Source organism: Cupressus sempervirens, chromosome 9 (genome assembly GCF_028749045.1).
Source record: "Cupressus sempervirens isolate cs-2001-9-10 chromosome 9, ASM2874904v1, whole genome shotgun sequence".
NCBI classification, from domain to species: Eukaryota; Viridiplantae; Streptophyta; class Pinopsida; order Cupressales; family Cupressaceae; genus Cupressus; species Cupressus sempervirens.
In genome coordinates, this window is record NC_143126.1 from 794,325,494 (window position 1) to 794,337,800 (window position 12,307).

At 35.7% G+C, this 12,307-nt stretch overlaps 1 protein-coding gene across 8 annotated transcripts in view; it reads left to right on the top strand.

The window, feature by feature from the left end:
- Positions 1-12,307, top strand: part of LOC149541104 (uncharacterized) — a 37,711-nt gene that overhangs the window by 7,093 nt on the left and 18,311 nt on the right. For 4 of the 8 annotated variants that reach the window (XM_089802103.1, XM_089802101.1, XM_089802100.1 and 1 more), the window contains exons 5-6: positions 2,218-2,316; positions 4,718-4,799. In XM_089802103.1, coding sequence (XP_089658229.1) covers positions 2,218-2,316; positions 4,718-4,799 — 181 coding nt within the window. The remainder of the gene's footprint in view (positions 1-2,217; positions 2,317-4,717; positions 4,800-12,307) is intronic. The other 4 variants (XM_089802107.1, XM_089802106.1, XM_089802105.1 and 1 more) reach the window with 1 other exon arrangement.

A 12,307-nucleotide genomic window follows, 5' to 3' on the forward strand; every position in this document is an offset into this window, starting at 1 on the left:
ATGATAATCAATATGGTCATGTGGAGCATAGTATGCAGCATAGAACTTTTTGAAGGTACTAGTGTGGGCCCTCTATGGAGATAAACTTCTCTCTCACAAGCATAAATAAGTTTTATGTGGATGTTGGGTAACAGCAATAATGCACCTATTACAATTAGAACAATAATGCTCCTGCAGGAGTGTTAAAATAATGAATACAAAAATTTTACATTTAGGTTTTTAATGGATATGAGATGAGTCAAAAAATACCTTCAAAACTTCTAGTTACACATCAGTATGGTTGTCAAGATTAAAAAAAACCCTTTGCAAGAATTGAATCTAGCCTTGTGGCTGCTCAATTGAATGTATTAAGAATATAACCTTACCAAATTGAAATGTTTTCTATGATAAAAATCCCAGTCTAGGTCCAATTTCCCTAGATGATCTCCTCAAATGAAACCTTTTTTCATTTATATCTTCCAGTATGAGGGACAAGTGACACCTCTTCATCATGTTTGCTCTTTGCAAGAGTTGCATCCTTTCACAATTAACATCCTTTGAAAGAGTACAACTCTTCAACCCTTCAAAACAATCAACCTTTCACAGTTATGATCTTTTGAAAGAGCACAACCCTTCATAATTTGTGCCATTTGTAGGAGTCACTTCCTCATTTTCTTCCCATTTCTTTTTTTCTTCCACTTGTTAAAGTAATTATGTAATGTTTCTCTAATGGTCTTTCAGTTAGGATCTATCATTTTTGTAGTAGTTCTTAATTAAAATGTTTCTTTTTTGTTCTTGTTTTAGAAACTTTACATTTATTCTCTAGCTCTTTTTTTTTTTGTAACTTAATCAATCAATTATCATTTCATGGTGTTGGATTAGATGTTGATTTTTGACATTTTTTTCCAATAAATTTCTGGTTTAATTACCTAGAAAATTGTTGAGTTTTTTTTATGGTTATTTTTTCTTCAACATGTGGTGACAATTTGGAGAAGATTTTTTGTTCATTTTTAAAATAAAACTGAGGGTTTTCAGTTTTTGGCGATTAAAAACAATTGTGGTTTTTCTTCATTGTGGTTTGCTGTATTTAGACATTTTAAAGAAAGTTGTGGGTTTTGTTTTTTCTTCAAAGCAAAAGTTTTTGACAATTTTATTATGAAATAATGCATTTTAGACTTAAGTAAAATGTTTTGATGATTTTATAGTAAATCATGGTTTCTTGCAGAGTGTTTTGGTTGCACCAAGGGTTTCTAGCTCAGATACCAATACTTGTGCTTAGATAGTGGAGGCTGAAGTGAATGTGTATAGGTACCTGGAGGCGGACAGGTGCCACCCGGATGCCACCCAGGAGCACCTGAATGCGTCCGGATGTGTGAAACAGACATTTAGATGCATTCGGGTGCCTGTGGGTGGCACCCGGGCACTTCCGGGCACATCCACAGGCTGATGCCCAGTTAAAGACAAAAAAATGCCTTTTTTCACTTAAAACACCAAAAAGACGTGCTTATTTGGCAATTTGCACATTTTATATTTTTTTGTGCCAAACCTTAAAATGTTCCTAATAGAAGGCCTTTCAACGATTCAATCTCCATTTTGTTTGCAGCTGGGTTTACTCTTCTCATTTGGCTTCCATTTTGGCATTTTGAAGGCAACTTGATTATTTCAAAGAGGAATGATCGTAGGGCGAGAGTTGGCTTCCACAAAGGAGTTTTAATTTGAAGTTTGAACTATTTAATTGACATATGAAATATCTTGAATCTTGAATCTTGATCAATGGTGAAGTAGCATATGATACTATCAAATGATGTATGTTTGTATATTTCTAAGTTTCTAACTCTTAAGTTCTCGTATGTATAAGTTTCTTAATTTTTTTGCATATATATATAGACGTTTCCAAATGCATGTGTATCCAGTTTTTTTTTCCCACATTTGAATCCCTCATCCGCTTCAGAATCCTCTTCCGAATTGACAACTTAGGTTTCTAGAGCCAATGACATGCCTGCAAGTGTAATAGAGTTTTTGATATTCTTTCACAAAATTGTGTGATCTCCACATTGCATGGAGGGTTTGATGATTTTTCTACAAAATCATGGTCTGTTTTGTAGCAGCTAGAATGATATTTTTTGGCAAAATTGTGGTTTCTGAGACATTTCATGATGTTTTAATCAATAAAAATTGAAGATTTTTAGAAGTTGATCCTGGTTTCTGTGTTTTTGGACGATGGGAAGGATTGCTCAGTTACATTACATCAGGTTGGAAGGGACTTGGTTTATTTTTGTACTTGGCCGTGTGGAAATGTTTTGTGAAAAGAGTTTGGTTGTTCAGAAGTGCAACCAGGTAGGGTCTCAAAAGCAAGCTCACATCCAAAGTTTTTTGAAGAGGAGGAATTGTGACTAAATGATCTGTACATTATATCTAGTCTTCTACAGGGTAGTTAGTAGAATGACCATTAAGGGATGGTGGCAAAGTAATTATGCAATGTTTTTATATGGTCCTTCAGTTAGAAACTTTAATTTTCGCAGTTAATTCTAATTTAGAATGTTTCTGTTTTGTCTTTTGTTTCTATTTTAGAAACTCTGCCTGTATTCATTGCTTAAGGAGCTTTCGTCTCCTGTGTAATATAATCAATCAATTATCATTTCGCTATTAACTTTTTCTCGATTCACATGCATTATTTGTTTTTCCATTCTCCGTATGGTGATATCCTTTTTCAAATGAACTCTTCTCCCGTTTATATCACATGTTTGAGAATTGCAACTCTTCATTTCATGCCTGTTTGACTCTTCGTTCAACTTAATTAAATTTTAATTACGCAAATTCTTTATTTTTATTTTAGGATTATTTATTATTAAATCCCATTTCAAAAAGGGTACATTATATCATCATATATTGCAGCTTAAAAACAAGCGTAATCATATTTCTGCTCCTGTTGTTCTAATCAGGTTTTTTGGGTCAGTTCTTCTAACATTATACTGATTCGTAGTAAGATGCTCAACTTAAGAGAAGCCAATGTTCTGATTGATGAAATGATCAACAAACAATTGCTAAATCTATCATCACACTGCTAAATCTATTGTCGCATCTCCAATCCTTTATGAACAGAGTCACGGTCAATCTGCCCTTTGTTTTAAATACTTTTAAGGTTCATATAAGGGATTCTACTAGATAGACCTAAATCTCTGGACACTGCTAAAGGTCTTTACTTTTTTGTTATATCCTCACTTAGAGCTGCTTTTGGTCTATTTTCTAACTTAAGACCCCTACCACCCAATGCTTTTCTAACAAACCCAATGCAACATCTTCCTCACAATGAACAATTCGCCCTACACTTATTTGACACTGAGCCACCGTGCTTTATATCCTTTCCCTTATCTTTGCTACCCTTGCTTACTATGCATTGACCAAAAAACCACCAGCACCTGCAAGAAACTCTCTCAGAAAAGGAAAACAGCCAACGAAACATTGTTCTCAAGCTGAAACTGATGTATTATACTGAGGCCCAACATCTCAAAATGCTGGAACACTTTTAATTCCCATGCAAATCTGTAACTCATATCGGGCCTGCAAGAGATGAATTATGCATCAATCCCTATGGACTAGTATAATTCACTGTTGCCATGGATAATTTCACCTTGATTCAGATCTCCATAAGGCAATGCATTAAATGTGAATCAAACACTCTGCTGTGAAACCTCAACAATACTAAAATGTGATCAGTACTAAGGTATGCCCTTCCTAATTAAGCATCAATCCCATATAGACTAGTGTAATTCATAATTACCATGCATTATTTGATGTTGATTGATATCTCCTTGAGACAATGCATTAAATTGGAGTGCACCGTAGTCTGCTGGAAAACCTTTAACAAGACTTAAAAGTTAAATGCTATCAATAATAAGGTATGCCATTTGTAATGAGCAGAGCGCTTTCAGAATTACTGGGTGATTGATATCTCCTTGAGACAATGCATTAAAATTGGAGTGAGACATTGTCTGCTGGAAAAATCTTTAACAAGATTAAAATGTGATCAATACTAAGATATGCCATTTTTAATGAGCAGAGCGCTTTCAGAATTATAGTGGGTGATGACTTAGATGCCTTTCTGGGTCTTTCAAAGTATTTTTTTGATGACTACCAAATATCTAAGGCAGTTTTCTTTCAGGCCTTGCACCTCTTCAACAAAGTGTTTAAAGCCTTAGCTAGGGCCTAGACCCTTTTTAAGAGCATTTTTCACTTTCAAAGTGTCTCCCACTGCTAACAACTTTTTGGAAAATTGAGTTGTTGCTGTCTCAATTCCTATTATTACTGCCTTTCATTCTGCCTCATTATTAGTTTAGAGATTTAGTGTTATAGAATAAGGATCATCACTTCCTACGGGAAGCTATCACCATAATCTCTTAAGAGTCAATCCAGAACCTACTTTGCTTAGTTTCTTTTCTATTTTGAATTTCAGACGTTTATAATAAATTATCGCTAAATATAATTTACTAAAAATCTCATTATGCCTTATTCAATTACACTTCTAATATCAATATGGGTGATTACAGAGGTTCACTGTTGTGATAGTTATCAGTATTACAATTATCTCAGCTTGGTTGTAGAATCCCGTCAAAATATCAAAATATTTTCTGAAAGTAGGAATAGAATTATAGAACAAACGAGTATCAATATTTTCTATGTATATTTTATGAATTTTTCTGTTCTCTGAAAAGCTAAAACAAGATGTCTATATTTACAGGCTGGAGGTGAGCCCTTTGTTCTATGTTTTGTGGAGTTTGCTGATGAAAAATGTGCAGCAACTGCACTAAAAGCTTTACAAGGTACACTGATCCTCTGTAGAATGATATCAATTTATATTTCTTGATATTCTTATCGATTTAAGATTAATTTCTTTGTGTGATCATATAGCTGTAATGGTGGGAAAGTAATGAGTGAGGTATTATTACACTTCCCTATCATGCAGCCACAAAAACACTACGTAACACATTTAATAAATTTAGGAACCTCCAACAATAACATATATGATCACAACAAGCCTCAAACTATTTTATTCATCTGCAACGATGAATAAATATTTATAATGATTATGGGCAACACAGGTCCCATTAGCAATATTGGCATTTAGGCCTTTACAAGTGCCTGGGCATCATAACTATCACAGAAACCTTCTTTTGTTGATCCTTTCTTCTTGTAATTTGCTGATTCTCTCCAATGCAAAACTTGTTCTATTAATTGGCTTCCAGAGTCTTCACGGTCTCCATGTATCTCTTTCTCAATTGGACAAAAGACCCTGGTCTATGTCTCTCTCTTCTTTGTGGTCAAAAGACCTTTGACACATATTTCTTCCTTTAGTATTCCACCAGTCGAGTTGTTGAATTGTTATGAACCTGAATCGTTGCTTTTCATCCTTTCTCTACTATCCACATGTCATCATTCAATTCATTTAACTGCTCATTTTGTATTTTCCTTGGCTCTCTGTCTTTTTGATCGTTTTGTGTTTCTTGTGAACTAACAAGTTTGCAAACTTTTGCCTAATACCATTTTTCCCCTTTTTTGTTAATTATTTTCTTTCTGTTCCTTCTTCTGCGAACTTGATGATGCATAACTTAGCTAGTTTAACTTGGAATTCTCATGAAACAAGTCAATTTGGACCAATCTAAAACACATAAAAAACTGAACTGGAAAAGAAGAATTGAATCTATTATGCATCAGACACGCTGAGTAGAATATTTGTGGGCTAATTTCTCCTGTACCTGGATGCTTCTGCATCAGCCACGCTGAGTAGAATATTTGTGGGCTTTGGCTCACAAAATGGGGTTAATTAGTAGCTAACTTTTGTATTTTGTAAATTGGGCTCACAAAATGGGGTTATTTAGTAGAACTACTCTTCTAGGTTGTAAATTGGGATTTAGTAGAACTACTCTTTTAGGTTGTAAACAACCTACAATAGACCCAAATACTGCTTTAGGTGCAATAGAAGTCTCCTTCGTTTGCCTCTTCTATCTTCTAATCAGTACATAGATCGCCCTTCTCCAGCAAGCTTGTGCTTTCCTCCTCTAATAGGTTGTGGCAACAATGCTCGCGATGCATGTTCACTAAGGGCCCGTTTGGTTGCTGGAATACAACCGGAATAGGAATAGAAAATTAGAATATGATTTGTATTCTTTGTTTGGTGCGTGGAATAGGAATAGGGAATAGGAATACGTATTCTCATTTTAGCCCCAAAATGAGCTTTTGTCCATTCCAAAAAATACCTGTAATTGGAATTGCTATTCTTGCATTCATTTTAACTTTCTCAAATTTGATTAAATTTTCAAATCTGCTTTGACCTGGGGTGAGCGCTGGAACTTTGTTTTCAATATTTTCAAATATTTCAGCAATTTTCCAATGGGGCCGATTGCATCTTCAGAAATATTTTCAAATGGCCCCGATTGCAAGTTAACCCTATTCCAATTTAAGCTTGCATAACCAAACAAGGGATAAACAAGATTGGATTGCATTTTTCCATTCCTATTCTTCATTCTCCATTCTCATTCAAATTTTCTATTCTAATTCTCAATTCCTATGCTTGCAACCAAACGGGCACTAAGTTCTTGAATTTAACAAATCTTTTTTTGATATGTATATTAAACAGATTTGGCTTGGCTTACATCTAAGCTTTCAATAGTTGTTGCCAGTTGGTCATCCTTCTCATTTATTTTAATTATGTGGTCTTTCTGTGATCAGGCAATCTCTTTTCCTTCCAATTGTTGTTGTCAGTAGCATATCACAGCACTAAGAGTCTGAGCAATTCATACAACTACTGTTTTGTGGTAGTGTTTTCTGTATTTTATTGTTGAGTATTTGCTGAATAGTCATGTTGCACTCTTTTTGTTTTTTCCAACTAGTTTTCCAGTCCAAATCATATAACTTCAGTTTATATGTTCTCTATCCCATATGTAGGTCCAGAATTTAGTTCAAGGTTCCTCACACATCAGCATATTACTACATGATTCGAATTTCTGGTCATTCTTTTGGTTTCTGGCATAGCGAGTCTAAATTGGATTTCAATAATAGGCTTCGTGTGGAGGGATATCATCTGGGATTCTAGATTGGATTTCAGTGATAGGGTTCATTTGGAGATATTCTTCTGCAGTTCACTTGTCTATGGATTCATTTAGTTGGGCATTAAATGTTAGGCTGTGAAACATTAGTTGGGTATAATGCACAGCCTCATTTGTCAGCTTGGGACAAATGGTCCATTTCTACACATTCTCAACAAGAACCTTGATGCTGATTTAACATTTATAAGAGTGGTTAGATATATTCAAGGTAGGTTAGCACCCTCCCAAATTAATTAAATTTAGTTGCAGAAGGCACAAAAAGATATGGTCTCTTAAGTATTAGCAGGGCCAGTCAGAAATATGTAGAGGCCTCACCTGGTTTGAATTTGACAAATCCATGTTTGTAAAATTCCGAAATTGCCTAGTAGCAGAAATCAATATGATGCTTAATCCATTCAAGGGGCTGTAGATTAGGTTTTGCGTCTAATTTGGGCCAGGTTTGTGTTAGAGGCATTTGTACATAAGCTGCTGTCCTATTTTCAGATTTTGTTGGGGATCTGTCATAATTCTAATAAATTGGACGAAGCCTTCCAGCTCTATGGAAGGGATTTTCTATTGCTGTTAACTATCATCTTTAGAGTATTGGTATCTAATTTGATGGACAAACTCAAGAAGTTGTTATGCTCATCAAACTCACAACCACTGATGATCAATTGTCACAGGTTCCTTCTGGCAAAACAACTGCAAAAAATTGTTTGCATCTAAAAGGTTTGCATGAAACCTTTGATAAAAGCCGTGCGGTCTTAAAGATCATGCTCTTCATGATCATGATGGATGAACAAGTGTCTCTGCAGGATTGTCTCAATAAAATCAAGGACATTCAAGATTAGTTAGAAGCAATTGGATGCAAAATGGAAGAAGACATGGTTTTGATCACCTTGAAACATCTTCCCATGAGCACTTTGTTGAGACTCAACATTGCTTCAACTAATGCTGAATTGAGGTTTATAGTCTCTGCACAAAGCTTTTACAACAAGACTGTTGGAAACAACAATTTGGCAGCGGTACCAGTTCATCTTCCAAAGAACAAGCCTTCAGAACCAAATCTCCATCTTCTTAATCTTCTTAGTAGACATGCTTTGCTTCTACATTAGAAGCCTCGAAGAACATTCAGTGCAACTATTGCCATAAGTTTGGTCATATGGAACTTGAGTTTCGTAAATGCTTGGCTGCACAACCCAAGCAAAGTGATTCACAACCTAAAGAAAATGTACCAGTTGATACTGACTAGATCGAGTCTACGTTTTATTATGCCTTCATGGCTAAAAGACTTGCAGACCATGTGAATTCTTCTGCCTAATATATTGATTCAAGTGCCTTACACCACTTCACTCAACATCTTGATTTCTTCATAGGCTTTTAGCCATTCAGAATTTTGTTATTTTTGGAGGGGAAGGGTACATCATTGTTAGAGAGAGTAATAAACAAATTCAGTCTGGTGGGAGGAAATTGCATTTCCTCAATGTATATTATGTTCTAGGAATGGAACTTAACTTTCTCTCGATAAGTCAATTCTCCTTGGCTAGATGTGACCTTCAGTTCACATCAGTGCACATTATCATTGTTTGGGAGACTTAGTCTATATTTGTCATGGGTCTTGAGGATCATGGGCTATTTATAGTTAAATTTTGGTGATTCAAAAAGAGCTAGCCATGGTAACCAAGTGCTCCTTTGTTAGTACACTCTAGCATCGGTGGTATGGGCACTTAAATGTGTACTATCTTTCTCAACTTGTTTAGGAAGATCTTTCACCAACAACCAAAGATCTAGGCCCAAAACCTTAGAGGTCCATTTTTAGATGGCGACTCCTGGAAAGTCTAACGTATTACAATTGGTTCATGCTAGTATCTGTAGACCTATGATTACTCCTATTACTATGTCTGGGAATTTTTCCTTTTTGTTAATGACTTTAGTCGTAAAATGTGGGTATGTTTCCTTCATAGAGGTGTTTTTTTGTTTCAAAAGTTCAAAGCATCTATAGGAAATAAGTTTAGTCAATATATTGTTGCTCTTAGAACTGACAATTGGGAAGAATTTTGTTCTTCTTCCTTCTCTAATTTCTGTGAACCACATGGAATAAAGCATCAATTAACAACACCACACCCATCAACAAAATGGTGTCCTTGAGTGGAGAAACTACACGATCACCAAAATGGCTCAATTTGTGCTTGAACACGAGTGTTTCAAAGAAATCTTGGATTGAAGCAGTCGACTCTATTACATATCTTCTCAACCACTCTTCTACAATGGTTGTCAAGAAAATGACTTCGAAAGAGGCATGGTTAGGTCGTAAGCCTAGAATTAGTCATCTAAAAGCTTTTGGCTCCAACTACTTTTGTTTGGATCCTTGATGCTAAGCACACCAATTTGGATGCTAAGAGCTAGAAATAAGGCCTACAATCTAATTAACATTGAAACATACTGCCATTTTCAGTCAAGATGTAGTTTTTGATGAGGAGCAAGGCCCATTTTGACTCTCTCCTCTAGTTATGTTTTCAGAGGATCAACCTCTCAAGGCTCAGGACTCAAGTGTTCATCTTCCATTAGGTCCACCTGATGGGAGGGCTTCATCTGTTCCCATGCCTGCACCTCTGCCCATTCCTTTTCCTATAGGATTACTTAGATATGCAATTGCACCACTTGATTTTCTGTGGGATTTATTTGATCTTTTGTTTGATGAACTTGATCCTATTGCACCTCCCACTTTTGATGTTTGCAATTCGACATCTTGACCTAAATGGTGGGCAAGAAGATTGGTGATCTTCATGATGATGAACTCATTGAGGATAGCACTGCACAAAAGAAGTGCAAACCTTTTGACATTTTGCTCTCATGGCCAATAGTTAAAATGTGTGTAAGCCTCAAATATGCATAGAGGCGAAAGGGATACCTGAATGGGAATAAGCTATAACAACTGAGCATTACAACCTTTCAAAAAAACAACACTTGCGTTTTATTAGATCTTTCTCTAGAGAAGAAACCCATTGGAAGCAAATGTGTTTAAGGTTAAATACAAGGCTAATGGTTCTTTGGATAAGTACAAGGCTCATCTTGTTGCTAAAGGCTTCACTTAGCATGAAGGAATTGATTAGGAGGAGACCTTTGCTCCTGCAATAAAGATGAATACCATCAAATTAGTCCTAGCAATGGGAGCTCAGTGTGGTTGGAAGTTTCATCAAATGGACGTCAATAGTTCCTTATGAAATGGCGATTTACAAGAAGAGATCTATACCATACAACCTTTTGGATTCAAGGCAAAGAACATTAGGCATCCAAATTGGTGAAAGCACCTATGGCCTAAAACAAACTCCTTAGGCATGGTACTTGAAAATTGATAAGTGTCTCACATATTAGTGTTTCTAGATTGCTTTTGATTCAAATCCACAAGTCAATGCTATTGGTAGTGATATCATCTTTTTGGTTATATATGTTGATGATTTGGTAACCATTGGAACTTTGTCATTTCTGATTCGAAGAATTAAACAAAATTTATGTCAGTCTTTTGATATGATCGACCTTGGGCTTCACTATTGCTGCCTAGGTGTTGAGGTTTGACAATATCTCTTGGCATCTTCAAAAATATCTCTTGGCATCTTCATCTCTTAGTCTATGTATGCGTGAGCTCTACTAGACAAATTTAGAATGTAAACATGCATATACACTGATGGAGTTTGGACTAAATTTATTAGCCCAAACTTGGTCTCTTGTTGAAAATAAATCCACATTCAGGTAGGTAGTAGGTAGTTTAATCTATCTCACCGCCTCTAGACGTGGTCTTAACTTTGTAGTGAGTTACATATCCTGCTTCATAATAGCTCATACTTTAGATCATTGGGCTACAATGAAGTGCATCTTGCACTATGTCAAGGGCACTTCAGACTTTGGTATTCTCTATAGACGGATCAAAGATACCATACTCATCAATTACATAGATTCAAATTGGAGAGGCTTTGTTGATGACAAAAAGTCCACTTCCAGGTATGTCTTCAGTTTGTGCATAGGTGTTATCACTTGTACTAGTAAGAAGTAGCTAGTCATATCCCTTTCCTTGATGGAAATCAAATATCGAGGAACAATCAAAGCAACTTTCGAGGTACTTTGGCTTTGAAGGAGGCTTTTAGACATCCATGTGTTTGAAACAGATCCTTAACCCCTCTTTTGCAACAATCAAGAGGTGGTCAAACTTGCCAAAAATCCACGCTTCCATGAACAAACCAAGCATGTTGACCTTTATCACTCCACTGGTTGAAGATGGATAAATGGATTTGTGGTAGTGCTCCTATAACAGGCTAATAGCAAATATTCTCACCAAATCCCTATTCTAGATAAGTTTGTTAAGTTCATGGGGCTTCTTAGTGTTGTAGATAGATTGACCATTAAGGGAAGGTATTGGAATAATATCTTTCTATTTTTGTTTAATGATCAATAGTGTAAATCTTGTATATATTAGAATGTCTCTAGTTCTTACAATGTCAAGGACACTTCAAACTTTAGCATTTTCTATAAACAAAACAAAGATACCATACTCATCGGTTACATAGGTTCAGATTGGGGAGCCTTTGTTGATGACAAGAAGTCCACTTCTAGGTATTCTTCAGTTTGGGCATATGTGTTATCACTTGGACCAATAAGAAGCAACAGATCACATCTCTTTCCGTGATAGAAGTTGAATATCAAGGATTATTCAAAGTCGTTTGTGAGGTAGCTTGGCTTTGAAGGATGCTTTTAGACATCCATATGTCTCAAGCAGGCCCTTCACCCCTCTTGTGCGACAATGAAGGGGTCCTCAAACTTGCTAAGAACCTAGTCTTCCATGAGGGCACCAAGCACATTGACCTTCATTATCACTTCATACATCTAGATAAGTTTGTTAAGTTCAGGGGGCTCCTTAGTGTTGTAGATAGATTGACCATTAAGGGAGGGTATTGGAATAATATCTTTATAGATATCTTTCTATTTTTGTTTAATGGTCAATATTGTTAATCTTCTATATATTAGAATGTCTCTAATTCTTACAATTGTTTTATTATAGAAACATTGTTTCTTTGTAAACTATAAATGAATTTCTTGATCATTTCTTAATTCATTCAAATATTTTATCAATACCCATGTAATAGGGACTTGGGGAAATGTCTCCTTGATGTCCGACCACCTTTTTCAAAGAGTTGATGACACGTTGATGTGAATTTTGTTCCATTGCAAATGCATAATCAAATACTTATTAC